Here is an 18035-nt window from a genome sequence, read left to right as displayed (position 1 = left end):
AAAATAATTGTACTTTTATTTTCAAAATTTAGTAGTAACCTTCCCTTGCTCTGAAAATCTGTTTGATTTGGAATGAATAAAAGAGCGTCCGTAGATATGGTGTTTTATTTTTCTCAAAATTATAATTGCATAGAATGAATTATACATTTTATATTCTGTATAAGAGGACCTTGACAAAAATTTAGTACAAAATTAAAGACATCGAGAAATTTCTCTACATAATAAAAGGACCATGTAACTAAAATGTTACTAAACTTAAACATTGGTCACATTAAAAGACATGAAAATTATGACCCAGAAACCAAACACAAAATTCTTGGTTTGCATGCAATGCTAAAAACGTTATTTTCCCTAAGATTGTGTTTGACATCAGTAAAGACAACAACACTATACATTCTCAAGCGTTAAAGTCAATAGTCGAATTGTAACGAGTTAAGTGCAGCCAACAGTTTAAGTATACCTTTACCACAATTTCGAAAATACCTTAAGCATGAATAATATTAAGTTACACAAATTATTTGAAATAGCCGCTTTTTTTAAGCTGTAACCAAACAGGAAGAACGTGCTTCAAAATATTCAAATATTAGGCCATTCTTGAAAGCTACTTGAATCAAATTTAGAAGTGCAATACATACACACCAAAGCAAAAATAGGCCTATTGTACTAAGACTGGGTTTACCTTTGGCAATTATTAACAAACTCCGGTTGAAGCGACTTTTAACAATATGAAAAGACTTAATTGCTTGTTCTGTAAATACTTTTTGCAAACACTAACCATATCACAAGTAGTTTAACGTAACCAAATCCGTATCACTCACGCTTATGAGGCGGCAAGACGATTCGGATCTTAGTGATAGATACTCAGTCCTCGGACTTAAATCATTGTATTTATTACAATTTGACAGTGAGCTGATAAAAATAATTTACTGTTTAGAACCACTTTCTAAAAAGCCAACCATTGACAATGCTGTTGATGACAATTGCTATTTTTATTAAATAAATTCATGAGCTATTTATTCCGAATACCTACGCTGATTTCTGTTGAATGAATGTATTATGGCTATGCAGAATAGGCTGATGAGTTAGACTTTTCCTCAGTTTTGCAAAAAGAAACTTAGCTACGATTTTGAATATTTTTGGTGACTTCGTGTAAACATTTAAGACCTCACGACCTAAATAAGCTCCAAGTAACGACATTGTTACAATTTAGTTAAAATTCAAGAAAATGTGATCGAACTCTTCCCTCTATGTAGGTAATTTTACCAAACTATCCACTCTTGTAAAACAAATGTTACATTACATCGTACTTGGTCGAACATTCACCACTCAGAAAATGACCCCATTTTACGTACCTAATGTCTGACTAACATTCTAGAGAATCTAGACCTACCAGCCTTGGACCAAAACGTACAACCAATAGGCCTACATTATCCCCTTGAAAATTATTTCATTGGACAATATTTGCTACCTTTTAGAAATGTTGGCATATTACTTTCGTCAGCATCTCAAACATACCATATTTAATGACTAAGCAATTCGACTGTTTCTTAAACCAAACATTCATAGTACTACATTCTTGGAAATGCCTTATACTCCGCTAACCGTGACATAATACTTTAAACTTTACTAAAATCATGAAGACTGACAAAATCCTAGTCATTAAACTAGGTTCAGGTTTCTATGTAGTAACTGGAAAACTAACTTTAAAAGCAAATAAACTTCCTTTTCAGGTATATTTCAATAGGTGAATGTTTATCAGCCTACCTATGTCAGTTACGATGACGCTTTATTAAAACGAAGATTAAACTCTAATCATACCTCTAACAATATATACAAGACTTTATTAACAGCAAATATTAAAATTCATATATTGCTTGAGCAACTTAATGTTTACAGCGACGTCAACAACAGGATTGCCTAACAGGTGCCGTACCATTACTTCATGACAAATCAGAGCTGAATGGCCTCATACGTCTCAGCGCTTGGTCTTAGGCCTAAATCCTATATTGTATCGTATTGTGTTACAAATCAATCGTACGTTTACGTAATGTATTTTGGCCACAACATGCCTCCTCCTCTGACAGCGACTTCTAATTGAAAGAAAAATTCTCAAACTACCTCTACAACTAAGTTCTGATATATACTGCACACCTACCCAGTGGAAAAACCTACTGCATATGAATTTTTATTTATACATTCTATCTTCAGAATACTCTACTTCGGAAAAACTCATTTTTATCTATAAAGAATTTTGGTGCCTCCCAATTTACAGACAGTTTAGATCAGATCAGATCAGAGAGAGAGAGAGAGAGAGAGAGAGAGAGAGAGAGAGAGAGAGAGAGAGAGAGAGAAACTTATGTTACCTATTTTTACCTTTACTGTATTGCATTTTGAATACTTAACAGCAGCTCCAAATTTACAGTGCTTAGATCAGAGAGAGAGAGAGAGAGAGAGAGAGAGAGAGAGAGAGAGAGAGAGAGAGAGAGAGAGAAATATCCCTCCCATCTGTGATGCCAATTTAGATAAAACTTCTAATTTTTTTATAGGCTATGGCATGAACCTTAAAAATTATTTATTCTATATTCTATGTTTATTTTTTTTTATTTAAACTCCAGAAATAATTATATTCGGTCACCCTTAGTTTTATCTTCACAGAGGAAGGAAGGAACACTAGTGATTTTAAATCTAACCTTGGCAAGCATCAGCCCATACCATAAGCAATGGTGACATTAATCTGCTCCCCTCCTACCAGAGTAGTTCCTGAACAAAAACATCTCAACTTCAGCTGTTACGGATCAGGCAGAATTTCAAGCTCAATTTTACTTCTATAAACAATATACTATAAACAATATACATATAATCGTCTAACACTTGACAAACATAACACTAGCTACTCACACTTTGTTTCTAATCTTCAACTAGCCTTTACACTGTGCATTCGAAGCTCACATCAATCACCAAGCCTCTGCACTACACTGACAGAATATTTATGGCCAAAACACATTACTTCATAAATTCAGCAATAAGTCAGACTTGTGCCATGGAAATTTGATAAAGACATTCATATAAAACACACTAAAGATGCACATTAAACAATTCACAGTTACAAATTATATAACAGGTCAAACTTGGTGAAAACTATAAAAGCAAAATTTGGACAGTCATGAAACAATGATAATTACTATCCAGGTTACAGGGAAATCAAGTTTTATTGAGAAATTTAATTTGACTACTCCTGTCCTTCCAACAATATAAATTTTATCTAGAACAATGGTGTCAGCTATTACCAGTCCTCAGAAGTTACCTACTCAAGCAACCAGTTCTTCCTCTTGCACTGCTACACGAACTGAACAACTACAGTATATCCCATTTTATGGCTGTGAGGGGTCACCTGATCTATCTAAGGCCAAGAAAAGAAAAAAGGCAGACAAACTGGGTGTGAACTCTGAGACAACTGGCCAAAATGTGAATGTGAACTCTGAAAGAATTGGCCAAAATGTGAATGTAAAATGTGAATGTGAACTCTGAAAGAATTGGCCAAAATGTGAATGTAAAATGTGAATGTGAACTCTGAAAGGACTGGCCAAATGCCAATGTGAACTCTGGAAAAAACTGGCCAAATTGCCAGTGTGAACTCTAAAAGAACTGACCAAAATGCCAGTGCGAACTCCGCATGAATTTGCCAAAATGCCAATGTGAAATTTATCTTCATCTCATGAAAGTCAAGCTACATCGCATACCAAAATCCCCAATTCTCTTTGAAAAAAAAATCCCAATTTTACAACTTGACCAAACAGTTTATAAACCAGGGCAATCATAAAGGAACTGGAACACTGTACGTTGCTTAGCATACATACTAACTGCTCTTAACAGTCAAGACCTATTTTAACAAAATGGCCCACAATGAAAGAAAGTTTTGGTCATCAAATGAAGACGCCAGTCTGGAGTGGACATGGTCGTCTTAAACTATTGATTGGACTATCCAGTGTGCTGGTTGTCAAAATAAGTTAATAACCCACGACCAACTGTCAAGATCAAATTGGAAGTGAAGTTGCAAAGGGATGTAGTGTTGAAAGGCGGGAAAACAGATGTCAAAAGATTGAAATAGTTAGAACACATATCGAGAGGAGGAAAGGAACGGTTAACAAGAACAGATCCAGAAAGATGGAATAGATCAGGAGCAGCAGCAAAAGAATTATAAAACAGGGCACAAACGACGACCTACACCAGATAGGAAGGAGTTTCAGCAGTGTCATAGACAGAAGACTGTAGGGAGAACTCATTTCACACTTCGAATTCTATAAAGGGAAAAAGCTGATTAACTGTAGGAGGAAGATTATCATCAGTTTCCAGAGTGCTTGGGTAATTCTTTCTTAGAGTCCTTGGCAGGTTGATAACACCATTTAGGAACATGGTCCCATCTTCCTTTCTGCTAAATTTTACAAGCCAGAAAAGTACATGAATTTAATGTGCTACATTGACACCCATACTTGACAGACAGTAACATCCTTAATTAACAGACATCTTAACAGAAAGTAACACCCCAACTGAACATACAGTAATTTTCCAATTCAACAGACAAATAACAAAAGAATTTAACAGACAATAGTACCCCAATTTAACAGACATTAGCACCCCAATTTACAGACAATAGCACCCCAATTTAACAGACAATAGCACCCCAATTTAACTGACAGTAACACCCCAATTTAACAGATAGTGACATCCTAATTCAATCGACAATAGCAGCCTAATATAACAGCCAGTAACACCCCAATTGAACAGACACCACCACCCCAATTTAACCGACAGTGACATCCTAATTCAACAGACAGTAACACCAAAAATTTGACAAAAACACACCAAAATTTAACAGTACACCAAATTAAACAGACAACACCCCAATTCAACAAACAGCAACACCAACATTTAACAGACAGTAACACACCAAAATTTAACAGACAGTAACACACCAAAATTTAACACAGTAACACTTCAATTTGACAGACAGTAACACTTCAATTTGACAGACAGTAACACTTCAATTTAAGACATAAAAACCTAAATTTACCATACAGCAACACCCAAATTTAACAGACATTTACACTAAAATTTAACAGACAGCAACAACACCCAAATTTGACAAACAGCAACACCCAAAAAAAAACAGACAGCAACACCCAAATTTAACACAGCAACACCCAAATTTAACAGACAGCAACACCCAAATTTAACAGACAGCAACACCCAAATTTAACAGAGCAGCACCCAAATTCAACAGACAGTAACACCCAAATTTAACAGACAGTAACACCCAAATTTAAGAAACAGCAGTACCTCAATTTACCGGACAGTAACACCTCGATTTAATAGACAGTAGTACCCGGATTTAGCAAAGTAACACCCCAGTTCAACAGACAATTTAACAGGCAATCACGCCCCAGTTTAAGACATTAACATCTTAAGTCACCAGACAATAACGCCCAGACTAACTGACCTCAGCTTAGACTTTTGTGACAGTTACATTTTGATGATACATTTTTGGCAGGCTACCATTTCAGATGTGATACATATTTAGATAGAAAAACTCTAGGTTCTCACACGTGGCCAAGGGCATTTTACTTTTGAATAAACACCTTAAATATTTTCTTTGATTTGTCACAATATTCTACACATTATTAAAAGATTTAAATGAGTCTCGATGAGTCTTCTCAGTAGAGGAATCAGAAGGAAATCAGTGGCTCTTCTTGATAACACTTAAAAGAGCCGACTTGACATGATCACTCATCTTGGAAGCTCTTTCCATTCTCCAGGGCTGCCCGTATACCATAATCCTGGAAACGAAAGAAAAAATTATAGACAAATGTATATTGAACACATGAAAGAATTCACACATTTAGAAGTTCTAAGGCTAAATAACTGTCTTGCAATAGTAATCTGTAGTAAAAAGTGTTAAAAACTTCACAATTTTGTAATTAAACTGTATTATATTGAAAATCCACAATTATATCAGGCGGGGGGGGGGGAGGTACAGGAACCAATACAATGGTAGTAATCTGTAGTAAAAAAGTGTTAAAAACTTCACAATTTTGTAATTAAACTGTATTATATTGAAAATCCACAATTATATCAGGCGGGGTGTGGGAGGTACAGGAACCAATACAATCGTAACAGAAGACAGTAGTGGAGAGAGAGAGAGAGAGAGAGAGAGAGAGAGAGAGAGAGAGAGAGAGAGAGAGTCAATGCTTACGTCTTCAATAGTTACAGTAAAAGCGTAATGATACCTTCCCAAATAATGACAAGGACTAAACGGGGTAGCCTCGTCGAGGCAACACCACTTGAGTAGGGTAGATACATCAATACTCTCTCTCTCCAAAAAGGGAAGGCTTCACAGAGGTAATCCCTACCTTTCATCTGATATTCGTTAAATATCTCAGACATTAATAAATACGAGAGCCTCGACGAGGTAATTCCCAGGTCAAGAAGAATAGAACCATTCATAAGATTTATCTGCTCTCTCTCTCTCTCTCTCTCTCTCTCTCTCTCTCTCTCTCTCTCTCTCTCTCTCTCTCTCTCTCTCTCTCTCTAACAGGAAGGCTTCACAGAGGTAACCCCTACCTTTCCCAACATTGAACAGACGACTATAACAGGAAACCAACCTTAGCACAGATGATCGAAGGCACCAAAGTCATCCACTGACAATAGGCAGAAAGAATTCTAATAGACAAACTTTGAGAACATCCATACAGAAACGATAAATAGAAGGGATACACGAAAGAAAGGGCGCAAACAGTGTGCCCCCAAAAACGCTGGACACACTAAGTCCCCTCAAGGAATACGAGAGATCCCAGGGAAGCCTATGATACAAAATCTAGTTCCTGAGGCCCGGCCCAACACGAGACACACAAGGTTATAATGGCTGACATACGCATATTTGCTTTCAAAATATTACGCTTACACACACCTGTATTTATATACACAATTATAAGTACCTGTATTATAACAACTGCACTTGTCACGCAACCACTCTTGAGCATTATTTCCACATCGTTAGATATAAGAAGTTGCAATATCTTAATTTTATCATATACATCACTCGTGTATTCAAACTCAACTTCACGTAATATTGTAACAAGACATCCCAGTATCTTCTCATAACCCTAAACATTCTTTCCACCAATGAGCTTTCTTTACTCTGTTCTGGATGTTTTACACAAAGTAATTCATGTGCTATGCATCTGAAACTAGTATCACCATCATTGTTTCCTACACGTAATGCTAAAGGACTCAAATTCCACAATTATTGTCTTTCCTGTGTTTTGTCTTCCACAAATCTTCACTAATTCCCAACCTCGCTTTGCATAGCTCATACCCAGGTCGGTCTAGGACTTCCATCTCCCCTGATACCCAGCCGACACAGTCCCGCAAAACAGTAGAACGGCACATTTTTAACCTTTATTGTCCTCATGGGTCTAAAGAATATAACTTTATGCTTCATAGCTTTTGTTTCTTTTTTAAATGAAAACTGCCGATATCACACTTGCGCCTTGTGACCACCTACTAGTACTAGCTACAGCCCAGCTAGACCACGAAGTCACGAGTAAATATCACCACACGAATCCCCATACCCTAATGGTAGATTTAATATATTCAAATGTTTAATTAGAACCATAGATAAACAGTGGCACCCACGCATACTTACATAAGCCTGACTTAGTGAATTTACCATATATGGAGACTAGGCCTATAGAGGTTGCAGGCCTAATAATCTAAAAGCCTACTTTAATAAAGTTAATAATAGCAGTCATTGTAATTTGCACCAAACTAGGATTGGGTTTATTTACGCCACCTTACAGATCTAAATATCTTAGCAATTGAAATATCTTAGGTCTAGGTTCACTGGCTCATGCCGGTTTAAGCTGTCACTTATTTACTTAGGCTAACTTTTACTATAATAAAAAAAAGAAGCCTAAGCACTAACGTCTTATTTCACCTATTAATTTAATCATTTAGCATCGAAACATTCAAATGAACCAGTACTTACTCATCTCAATATCATCACGAATGATAAAAGGCGTTAAATTAGTTCAGGGATTCAATTATATGCCACGTACACCAACGCACCACGAGACTAGATCCATAGCTCGTTCCCAGACGGACAACCAGTGAAAATCAAGGATCACAAAGAACTTTCTTCTATTTAAGAAGAAAGTGAACGGGACGGGAAAAGACTGTGATTCCAGGGTCCTTTGAGATAGTATAACTAATATATTGCATCCAAAATCGATTAAACTTTGAATCTGTGGCATAATTTACAGCACTCCACTGTGGTTACAACTGTAAAATGGTTTGCTAATGAATGCCATACAATAAGGAAGTAAAACCATGAGAATTTAATAGATACTGAAGTATAGCTTTTTGCGATATAAAAGCTAAAGCTAGTTTTAAAAGACAGATGGCAGATACCCAAGACAGTCGTAAAATATGAATGTAGTATTACAAGCTTTCGTCTCCCTATTATTTTAATTTTGTTCCTATGTAATTTCAACGATCTCATCCCGAATTCAAATCAAATAATTATGCTAAATTAGGCGCTGTTTAACAAAGGTCAGCAATGCAGAGAACACTTCAAATTATTAAATAAAATATCGACAGTCTGACATTATATCTGCCTACTTTTACCAAGCTGGGAGACGGCTGCAAAAGAAAAATCAGTAATAATACTAAGTTCCTAAGTTTAAAGTCACGGAAATAGTAGTGGTAGCAGTAGTAATATGTAGTAGTAACAGCAGTAATAAAGTGAAAAGAAGTAAATATCGGAGACATTTGAAATATTAAAAAAAAAAAAACCGTTGCAGCGGCTCCACTTCCTTGAGAGACGAAATTACAGAAAACGAGGAAACTTTGAACTTTAAAGGGTAACTGTTATATAGCAACTTGCCCTAACAAATTCGTCATTGTATGATTTAAAGCAATATATAATAATAAATTTCCGTAGCTAGGCAGATCAGCAACTGAAAACTAAAGAAACAAATATCTTTAGAATAGTCTACAGTACACGATTGTAATATGCAAGATATATATACTTCTTAAATGTGTGGCCTCTCATGTGAATGTTTACGAATTAATATCATACTTTCTTGTTATAATGTGTATACAATTTCCCATACAGATATATATATATACATATATTTATGTATGTATATGCAGATGGTGGTATTAAAAGCACATTTCCGTCACTTACTTGGCATCTGGCAGTCAGAATTTACACAAGTTGTCAGGTTTTCAGTTCATTTGTTTAACAGAAAATAAATTTGGCAAAGAGGCTATCTTGTACCTTCCTCTCCAACTGAAAGCGATACAAGTGATACCAACATAATGACAGTATTATAAATAACTTACGATTGTAGGTTTATGTCGTTTGACAATGTAAGAGTTTTTCTTCCAACGACTTTTGGAAAACAATTTAACTCACAGAGAATTATCACACGTTCAAGATGGTGGTTCACAGGTTGTCAGTTTACAATGAAATCTACTTAAAATTAGTGATTGTACTTAAAGTGTAATTTAGAACTGGTAAACATACTTACTGAAAGGAGAGTTGAATTGAATATAGCATTTAGGCCAAAGGCCAAGCACTGGGACCAACGAGGTGAAACGGAAATTGACAGTAAAAAGTTTGAAAGGTGTAACAGGAGGAAAACCTCAAAGCAGTTGCACTATGAATCCATTGTGAGGAGCGGGTGGAAAGTAAGATGGAAGAAAGAGAATACGAAAGGAGGTACATTAAATGAGAATATGAAGGGGGTTGCTGCTAGGGGTCGAAGGAAGGCACGCTGCAGAGGACCTTAAGTAATGCCTACAGTGCACCGCATGAGGTGCACTGTCGGCACTAACCCTCTACAGGGCAATTGGAACTTGAAAAGCTAAAGAGGTGTAATGCATTGTTACCTTAAACCATTTACTTATATATTCATGTATTTATTTATTGTCTTTCTTAATAACAGATCTCTTTCTGCATTTCCTGTTATCTTCTGTACCTTATTTCAAATGAAAACCACATTTTTTATAAGCTTGTTCCATATGAACAGGGGCTTACCTTCTGAATAATAATAATAATAATAATAATAATAATAATAATAATAATAATAATAATAATAATAATACCTTAGTCAAACTTATGTTCCATTTATCATTCTATGTACTGTATTTAAATAAATATTCATTATATATGCTCAATAATTGTGCACACTTAGCTTCTTGTACATTCTCAAGAATATTATACATAGCTGTTGGCACCAATATAATTCACTTGATTTTCTTTAGAATTACCTTATTTAATTGCAACCTGGCATTGCATCAATCACTCTGCACAATAATTAGGAAGTCACACTTGTTTCATGTGTGTTCCAATGAAATATTCTATAGTGTTGTGAGCGCCAGTTGCAACTCAATAGCTTCTGTCAAGAACCTTTGCTGCTGGGACAATTTGGGGGAAGTCCAGCATTTGGAGGTGGGTAGGGGGGGGGGTTTAATAAGACAACTGTTAATTTATTCGCTTTGCAACATTTATTCCGGTGTTGATGGTCCGCCCTTACGATGGGAGAGAGAGAGGCTCGTCACAGGCAAGTCTCATCCTGTCGAAGGGATAAAGAAGAAGAAGTTTTAGACACTGGTTTGTTTACTAATTGGAATACAGAATCTAGGTCTGAGGCCATTCAGCGCTGGAAAGGGAATTGAGAGTAGGTAGGTGTCGAAGGGATAAAGAAGAAGTTTTAGACACTGGTTTGTTTACTAATTGGAATACAGAATCTAGGTCTGAGGCCATTCAGCGCTGGAAAGGGAATTGAGAGTAGGTAGGTGTCGAAGGGATAAAGAAGAAGAAGTTTTAGACACTGGTTTGTTTACTAATTGGAATACAGAATCTAGGCCAAAGGCCGAGCACTGGGACCTCTGAGGTCATTCAGCGCTGGAAAGGGAATTGAGAGTCGGTATGTCTGAAAGGTGTAACAGGAGGAAATTCTTTTGCAGTTGCACTGGGAAACAATTCTGCCCTAAAATTGTAAACTGCAGTATCTGCAAATTTTCGAAATTGAGATATGCCACCTATTGGGATCGTGAAACACTAATACACAAGTTACAGCAGTTTCAGAATGCTTCTTCAGTGCTTTATTTAGGGGGTCCAACTTCCAGTATCTGCAAAATCAGTGGTAAGGCCAGGGAAAACTGCAGTATCTACCATTTTTCTCAGTTTTGTATTTTTGCAGATACTGCACTCTCCCATTTTAGGAAACAATTGTCAGGAGATGGTGGAAAGTAAGATGGAAGAAAGCGGATACGAACGGAGGTACAGTAAAAGGAATGCAAGGGGTTACAGCTAGGGGGCTGAAGGAACGCTGAAAAAACCTTAAGTAATGCCTACAGTGCATTGCGTGAGGTGAAATGATGGCGGTAGCCCCCTGCGGGAGTTTGTTCACTAATGAAATGAAGCTTTTGTTGATAACTACTACAGTGATATTTTTTTTAGAGAAGTGTCGCTTTTATAAAATGGTAAGGACACATGTTTACTGCTTTCTAGAAATACAGGTACTAATTTTCTATCTATACAAACAATAGAGATAAATATAAACAAGAAAATTAAATAAGATTTATCTCTCTCTTCCCAAGAAAATCAAAACAGTATTGGGAAAAAATACGAAAAATTGACTTTGCTTTCTCTGTTAAAAAAAAAAAAAAACTGCAAGCCAAAAGATTAAACTTTAGAAAAGTACTCTACTGAACTTCGGAAAAAAGCTCTACAACTCTCACTACTCAAACGAGGACGTACACACTTCGTCTTCTGAATAATAATAATAATAATAATAATAATAATAATAATAATAATAATAATAATAATAATAATAATAATAATAATAAAACATACTTATAAACCGACCGGGGGCAACTTTGTGTCACTCTGCAGTTTGAAATACGAACACCTTAATATCCTTTGGAAGCCTGAATTTCAAGTCAGTGGCCCCTGTGGTGGGCTTTTTCCATATGAATAGGGGGTTTATCTTCTGAATAATAATAATAATAATAATAATAATAATAATAATAATAATAATAATAATAATAATAATAATAATAATAATAATAATGGAGAAACAAATCCACAGTTATGTATGTGTACATATATTTAAAGATAAATCTGTACGGATAACTTTCGGGAATCTGTAGAGATTTATTTCTAATATATTCAAGGCTCATGCTACTATGAGTATATTCTAATAATAATAATAATAATAATAATAATAATAATAATAATATTAATAATAATAATAATAATAATAATAATAATAATAATAATAATAATAATAACGCAGACTCCTGCATGAACGTACCTATAAACTAAACGGGGACAGTGGCGTCATTTTCAAGATTTGCGAATCTATCTTCGTCCGGCGTCGGTCATGACTTTGGGGAGTCCCAAGAGGGAGTTGATGAGTTCGGAGTTGCGCTTGTGGGTGCCGGCGGCCACGGTGCCCCAGGGTCCTCGGGCTATCCTCAGGATCTGGGCAGCCAGCTCTGCTACGACCTGTGGTGGCGCGCCCCCAGGGGGAGGTTAAGAAACGCAGTATTATTATTTTTATTTCTAATACTACTAATACATATTTCCACGGGGATTTTACCCTGCTGAACACCAATGGGTTAATATACATTCCTATATCTTTGGGGATTTAACCTTACTGAGAACTCTGTACCCATGGGGATTTTTCCGTGCTGAGGGCCAATGGGTTAATATACATCTCTTTACCCATGGGGATTTAACCCTGCTGAGGACCAATGGGCAATACAAATCCCTATCCCCATGGGGATTTAACCACCATACTGTTCTAAGAACCATGAGATAATGCATATCCCTTTATCTATAAGGATTCACCCTTACTTAGGACCAATGGGCAATACACATCTCTATACCTATGGAGATTTAACCCTACTGAGGACCTACAGGTAATACACATCCCTATACCCATGGGGATTTAACCCTACTAAGAACCAAAAGATGATACCCATCCTTTTATTTATAGGGATTTACCCCTACTGAGGACCAATGGGCAATACACATCTCTATACCCATGGGGATTTTTCTCTGTTGAGGACCAATTACAATACACATCTCTTTATCAATGGGAATTTAGCCCTACTGAAGACCAAAAGATAATACTCATTCCTTTCTCAATGGGGATTTTACCCTACTGATGATCAACAGGTAATACTCTCATCTATGGGGATTTCTCTACCTCAGGTATTAGCGAACATTATGAAGTGGACAACTAATATTATTACGATTCAAAACCATTAAAAACTACTTAGTAATGTACCACGGCGAGAATGCCCATAATCGTGTGAAAAAAGAGAAAATATAAAAAAAGAGCAAATAATGCATATGAGTAAAGGAAGGTCAGTTACTTTTATGGAAAAAAAAAAGGAAGGCAGGAGGAGAAAAACTTGATAAATGGGAGAACTAAGAGAAGACCACTGATAAAAGTTGGTTTACTATAGAGTAGTTTTGGAAAAGATAACCCAGATATGGTGCATTCTCAAATGGCAGGTAAATGTATTGCATATCAACCCTGATTGTATGATAAGGTCCCACTGACTTCAAAAGAGAAAAACTATTGATAAGTAAGAGAACTTAGGGAAGGCCATCGATAATCAATGTTTTATTATAAATTAATTTGGAAAAACATAGTTAAGAAATAGTGCATTCTCAAGTGAAAGTCAATTTACTATATATTAACCCTGAGAATGATAGGGTCTGACTTCCAGCTATTCTGTAAAGTGGAAATAGTTAAACAGACCATTGGAAATGGTGCACTCTCAAATGCAAGTCAATTTACTATATATTAACCCTGACTGCAATAAGGTCTTACATACAGTTATTCTATAAAGTTGAAATAGTTAAACAAACCACTGGAAATGGTGCATTCTCAAATGCAATTCAATTTAACTATATATTAACCCTGACTACAATAAGGTCTTCCAGACTTACAGTTATTCTTTAGAGTTGAAAAAGTTAAACAACCACTGGCAGTTTTGAACGTAAGCCCCATTAGGTCACTGTACTTATTACTATTATTACCAAAGTCTCACAGTTACTCTACCTGGCGTTCAGGGTATTTCAGCTCCTCCTGTGCAGATGTCACCATGGTGCTGACAGCCACCAACACCACCAGAGCTGCGATGAAACCGGTTTGCATCCTGAAGATGCGAAGATGAGCGCACACGAAACGTTCCACAGAGACGACCATGATGAAAGGAAAAAAGGGGTGAAACTGTTATTAGGATTGTAAACAAGAACATGAATATGCATCTGACCTTAGCTCATGCAACGCTAGAATTTAAATTCTGTTTTTCGTGAATAGAGAGGTAGATATTAGAGCTTTCATTCACTGGCTTAATCTACTGGACTCTCGGGAGAGATTTAAGACACTCTTTCAAAGGGGACTGGCGTCACAATTTCCATGGTCAACGTCTCCAGGTATATGTAATTATAATTACATACATAAATATATATAAAATTATAATTACATATAACTTCTCAATAATTTAACAAACTAAAAATTCATCATAGTGACTATCGGCTGTTCACAACAGACTGCAAAGGTCTGTTGCAAGCCTACCAAACCCAAGCCAATATTCCTACTTCAGCCATGGGAGCCAATATGCCAATGGCGGTCACCCATCCAAGCAGTGACCAAAACAGACGTATTCTGAATATACAATGAAGTAAAAATACACATAACTGAATTCGCACAGACTATTCTCTCGTTTCGAAGGAAAAATAATTGGTATTTTTACACCATCTCATGTTTTGTAACTAAGGGAATCCTGCTGAAATTTATTTCTGAAACGCTTTACAGGAGTCATCTGCATCTCCCACACGTCAATGAACTCCCATCCGCAACGCCAGTTAAGTTAATTATCAACCAATCTATACATCCGCTCGGACACTATCGCAGCCCACAGCTGAAATATCCGTCTCTCTCTCTCTCTCTCTCTCTCTCTCTCTCTCTCTCTCTCTCTCTCTCCTCTAAAGATTTCAGTTTATTTCAAAAACACCCGTGAACAAAATACACTATCGCTACCCACAGCTAATCTCTCTCTCTCTCTCTCTCTCTCTCTCTCTCTCTCTCTCTCTCTCTCTCTCTCTCTCTCTCTCTCTCTCTCTCTTCTAAAGAATTGGATGAGCATTATTATTATTATTATTCAAAAAGTGTAAACATTCACCGAACAGAAAGCCGGATTTCAAGAGAGAGAGAGAGAGAGAGAGAGAGAGAGAGAGAGAGAGAGAGAGAGAGAGAGAGAGAGAGAGAGAGAGAGAGAGAGAGAGGAGATGCATTATTGATCTCTGCAATGCCTAACACATACCTTTCACCGACTTCTTCCCAAACTGATTGAATAAAAACAGACTTGATCTCCTAACTTATATTAAATAAGCTATTTGTTTCAAGCTCCCCAAAGGATAATACTAGACTTTAAGCAACAGAAATGCAGTAATCAGATTCAATAAAAACTTGTAAAGCAATGCAGAATGACCTTAAGTGAACGCAAATGAAAATAAGACACGAAAATTACAATAACTTAGTAAATTTTACGTTAAGGAAACTGCAGAGGGAATTCATTACTTTGTCAAATTAACTACGAACTGCAATGTGACAAAAATGAAATAATTATATTAATAAAAGCCTTGTCAAATTAAGTAGAATTACTTTGTCAAAACGAGTACGAACTGCAGTGTGATAAAAATGAAATGATTACATCAATATAAGCCCACAAGCAATGCACTAATGCACTCAAGGAAAGCAAATTGAAAAACGGAGGCAAATAAATATATTCTATGTATACGCAAAAGATTCACTGTGAACACAGAACCATACATATGCATGAAGACGAAGTTACTTCCAACAGGTCATTAAAATTATAATGTATATATGTATATATATATATATATATATATATATATATATATATATATATATATATAAAGGAAAATGAAAAGCACGACAGAATGGTGAGGATGATAGGCAAACTGTCTCTCAATGAAAGAATGAGTATGGGAATCAAGAAAAACAGAAGCAGGAAGAGAATTCCGGAGCTTTAGTCACAATAAGGAAAGCAACATATGAAACTCATTTTGAGACTGATATCACTCATATCTTTCTATCCTATTCAGTCTAGCAATACCTCAGTCATTTCCTGGTCTTCTTAAAGCGACCTGGCAACACCCGTCAGGCTAGCTCTTCACAAATTCACTTAGTTGGATTAGAAGAAAACTGGAACCAGGAATATCTCTGAAGTTAATGCTATAGTTTCCATGAAATTCTAAGTCTCAATAATGCCACTTTTCACAAAAAATAAGTATAAAGACTTCCTACATGCTTCTTGCTAAGAAAGAGCCCGTGCGGGCATAATGACTGGTAATTAACAGTTATTGTTTCACTCTCATTTAAGTGCAATATCTCCCCTTCACTGTGTTATTTCACTCAGATATTATGCAACGATTACAGAGTCTGGGCAAAATCACTTGATATTTAAACATATCTGTACTGAATGAACTGGACTGAATACAGAAATTAGGCCAAAAGCCATGTACTGGGACCAGTGAGGTCAATCAGCGCTGAAATGGAAATTGACAGTAAAAGGTTAGAAAGGTGTAACAGGAGGAAAAAGTAACAGTTGCAATGTGAATCAGTTTTAGGAGAGGGTGGAAAGTAAGATGGGAGAAAGAGAATATGAATGGAGGTACAGTAAAAGGGACTCTTATTAGAAATAATTTTAATAAACTAATAATCACGAAATTGACGTAGCTGTTACGGCAGGCGCTAGCCATCTTAAATTCGATAAAATGAATCTTGTTCCAACTGTCATAACCTCAAACTGATAATGAGCGAGCACTGTGATTAATAGTGAGATAAATAGCTAACTTCATCAGAGGAATATAACTAAAAAATCAGAGATTTATAAAGCCAAAACCTACGAGAGTTTTCCAGTGACTTTTCGTAATTCCAGAAACTATACTGCCCTAAAATGGAGGACTGAAGTATCTGCAAAAATACAAAACAGCAAAATGGTAGATACTCCCTTGCCTTACTGCTGATTTTGCAGATACTGCAAATGGGACCCCATAAATACTAGTGGAAAGCATTGAAGAATCCTTCTGAAACTGCAGTAACTTGTGTATTAGTCACGAGCCCAATAGTTGGCTTATCTCAATTTCAAACATTCTGCAGATGCTGCAGTTTTCCATTTTACGGCTGTATAGCCCTAGAGGGCTTCCTATCTACTCAAGTCCAGTCACTGTAAGTGACAGAAATGACAGAAACTCTAGTATCTGAAACCTGAGAGGCTTTCCCTGTAACCTATAGTTTTGAGAAAGTCTCAAGGGTTTTCCTTCAAAACACTTCCTATCTGCAAGTCCAGTCACTGTACTGTAAGTTACAGAAACTCTATAACTGAAGGCTGAGAAGTTACAGTAACTCCAGTAACTGAAACCTGAGAAGATTTCCCTGTAAACTATGTTTAAAAAAAGATTTACTTTGTGGAAATGAGCGAGCAGGCTATCTACTAAGTCCAGTCACAGTGCTGTAACTTACAGAAACTCCAGTAACTGGAACCTGAGAGGCCTTCCCTGTAAACTATAGTTTAAGGAGGTCTCAAGGAATTTCCTTCAAAACACTACCTACCTACTCGAGCCCAGTCACTATAAGTTAAAAAAAACTACATAATCTGAAGCCTGAGAGCCTTTCCCTGTAAAATGCTGTTTGACAGCCTCAAGAGTTTTCCTGTCTACTTAAGTCCAGTCACTATACGTTACAGAAACTCCAGTAACTCAAGTCTGAGAAGGTCTTCCTGTAAACTATAGTTTGAGAAGCTCTCATGGCTTTTCCCCATCCCCAGAAATTTACTTTGTGCAAAGAAGCGAGTTGGCTGTCTACTCAAGTCCAGTCACTATAAGTTACTATAACTGAAACCTGAGAGGCTTTCCCTGT

At 36.4% G+C, this 18035-nt stretch overlaps 1 protein-coding gene and 1 long non-coding RNA gene across 2 annotated transcripts in view; both read right to left on the bottom strand.

The window, feature by feature from the left end:
- Positions 1–89: 89 nt before the first annotated feature.
- On the bottom strand, positions 90–8238 carry LOC136836462 (uncharacterized). The gene is made up of 2 exons (XR_010852400.1): positions 8045–8238; positions 90–5834 (listed from the first exon to the last, which is right to left on the bottom strand). It is a non-coding gene; the product is annotated as an uncharacterized lncRNA (long non-coding RNA).
- Positions 8239–10546: 2308 nt separating this feature from the next.
- Pdf (Pigment-dispersing factor) overlaps positions 10547–18035 on the bottom strand; it is a 7967-nt gene continuing 478 nt past the window's right edge. The window contains exons 2-4 of the mRNA XM_067100957.1: positions 14148–14244; positions 12384–12577; positions 10547–10637 (exon numbers count right to left, since the gene is read on the bottom strand). Coding sequence (XP_066957058.1) covers positions 12431–12577; positions 14148–14243 — 243 coding nt within the window. The 5' untranslated portion in view covers position 14244 and the 3' untranslated portion in view covers positions 10547–10637; positions 12384–12430. The remainder of the gene's footprint in view (positions 10638–12383; positions 12578–14147; positions 14245–18035) is intronic.

This window comes from Macrobrachium rosenbergii, chromosome 56 (genome assembly GCF_040412425.1).
Source record: "Macrobrachium rosenbergii isolate ZJJX-2024 chromosome 56, ASM4041242v1, whole genome shotgun sequence".
In the NCBI taxonomy this organism is placed as follows: domain Eukaryota; kingdom Metazoa; phylum Arthropoda; class Malacostraca; order Decapoda; family Palaemonidae; genus Macrobrachium; species Macrobrachium rosenbergii.
This window is presented reverse-complemented; position numbering and strand designations above follow the sequence as displayed.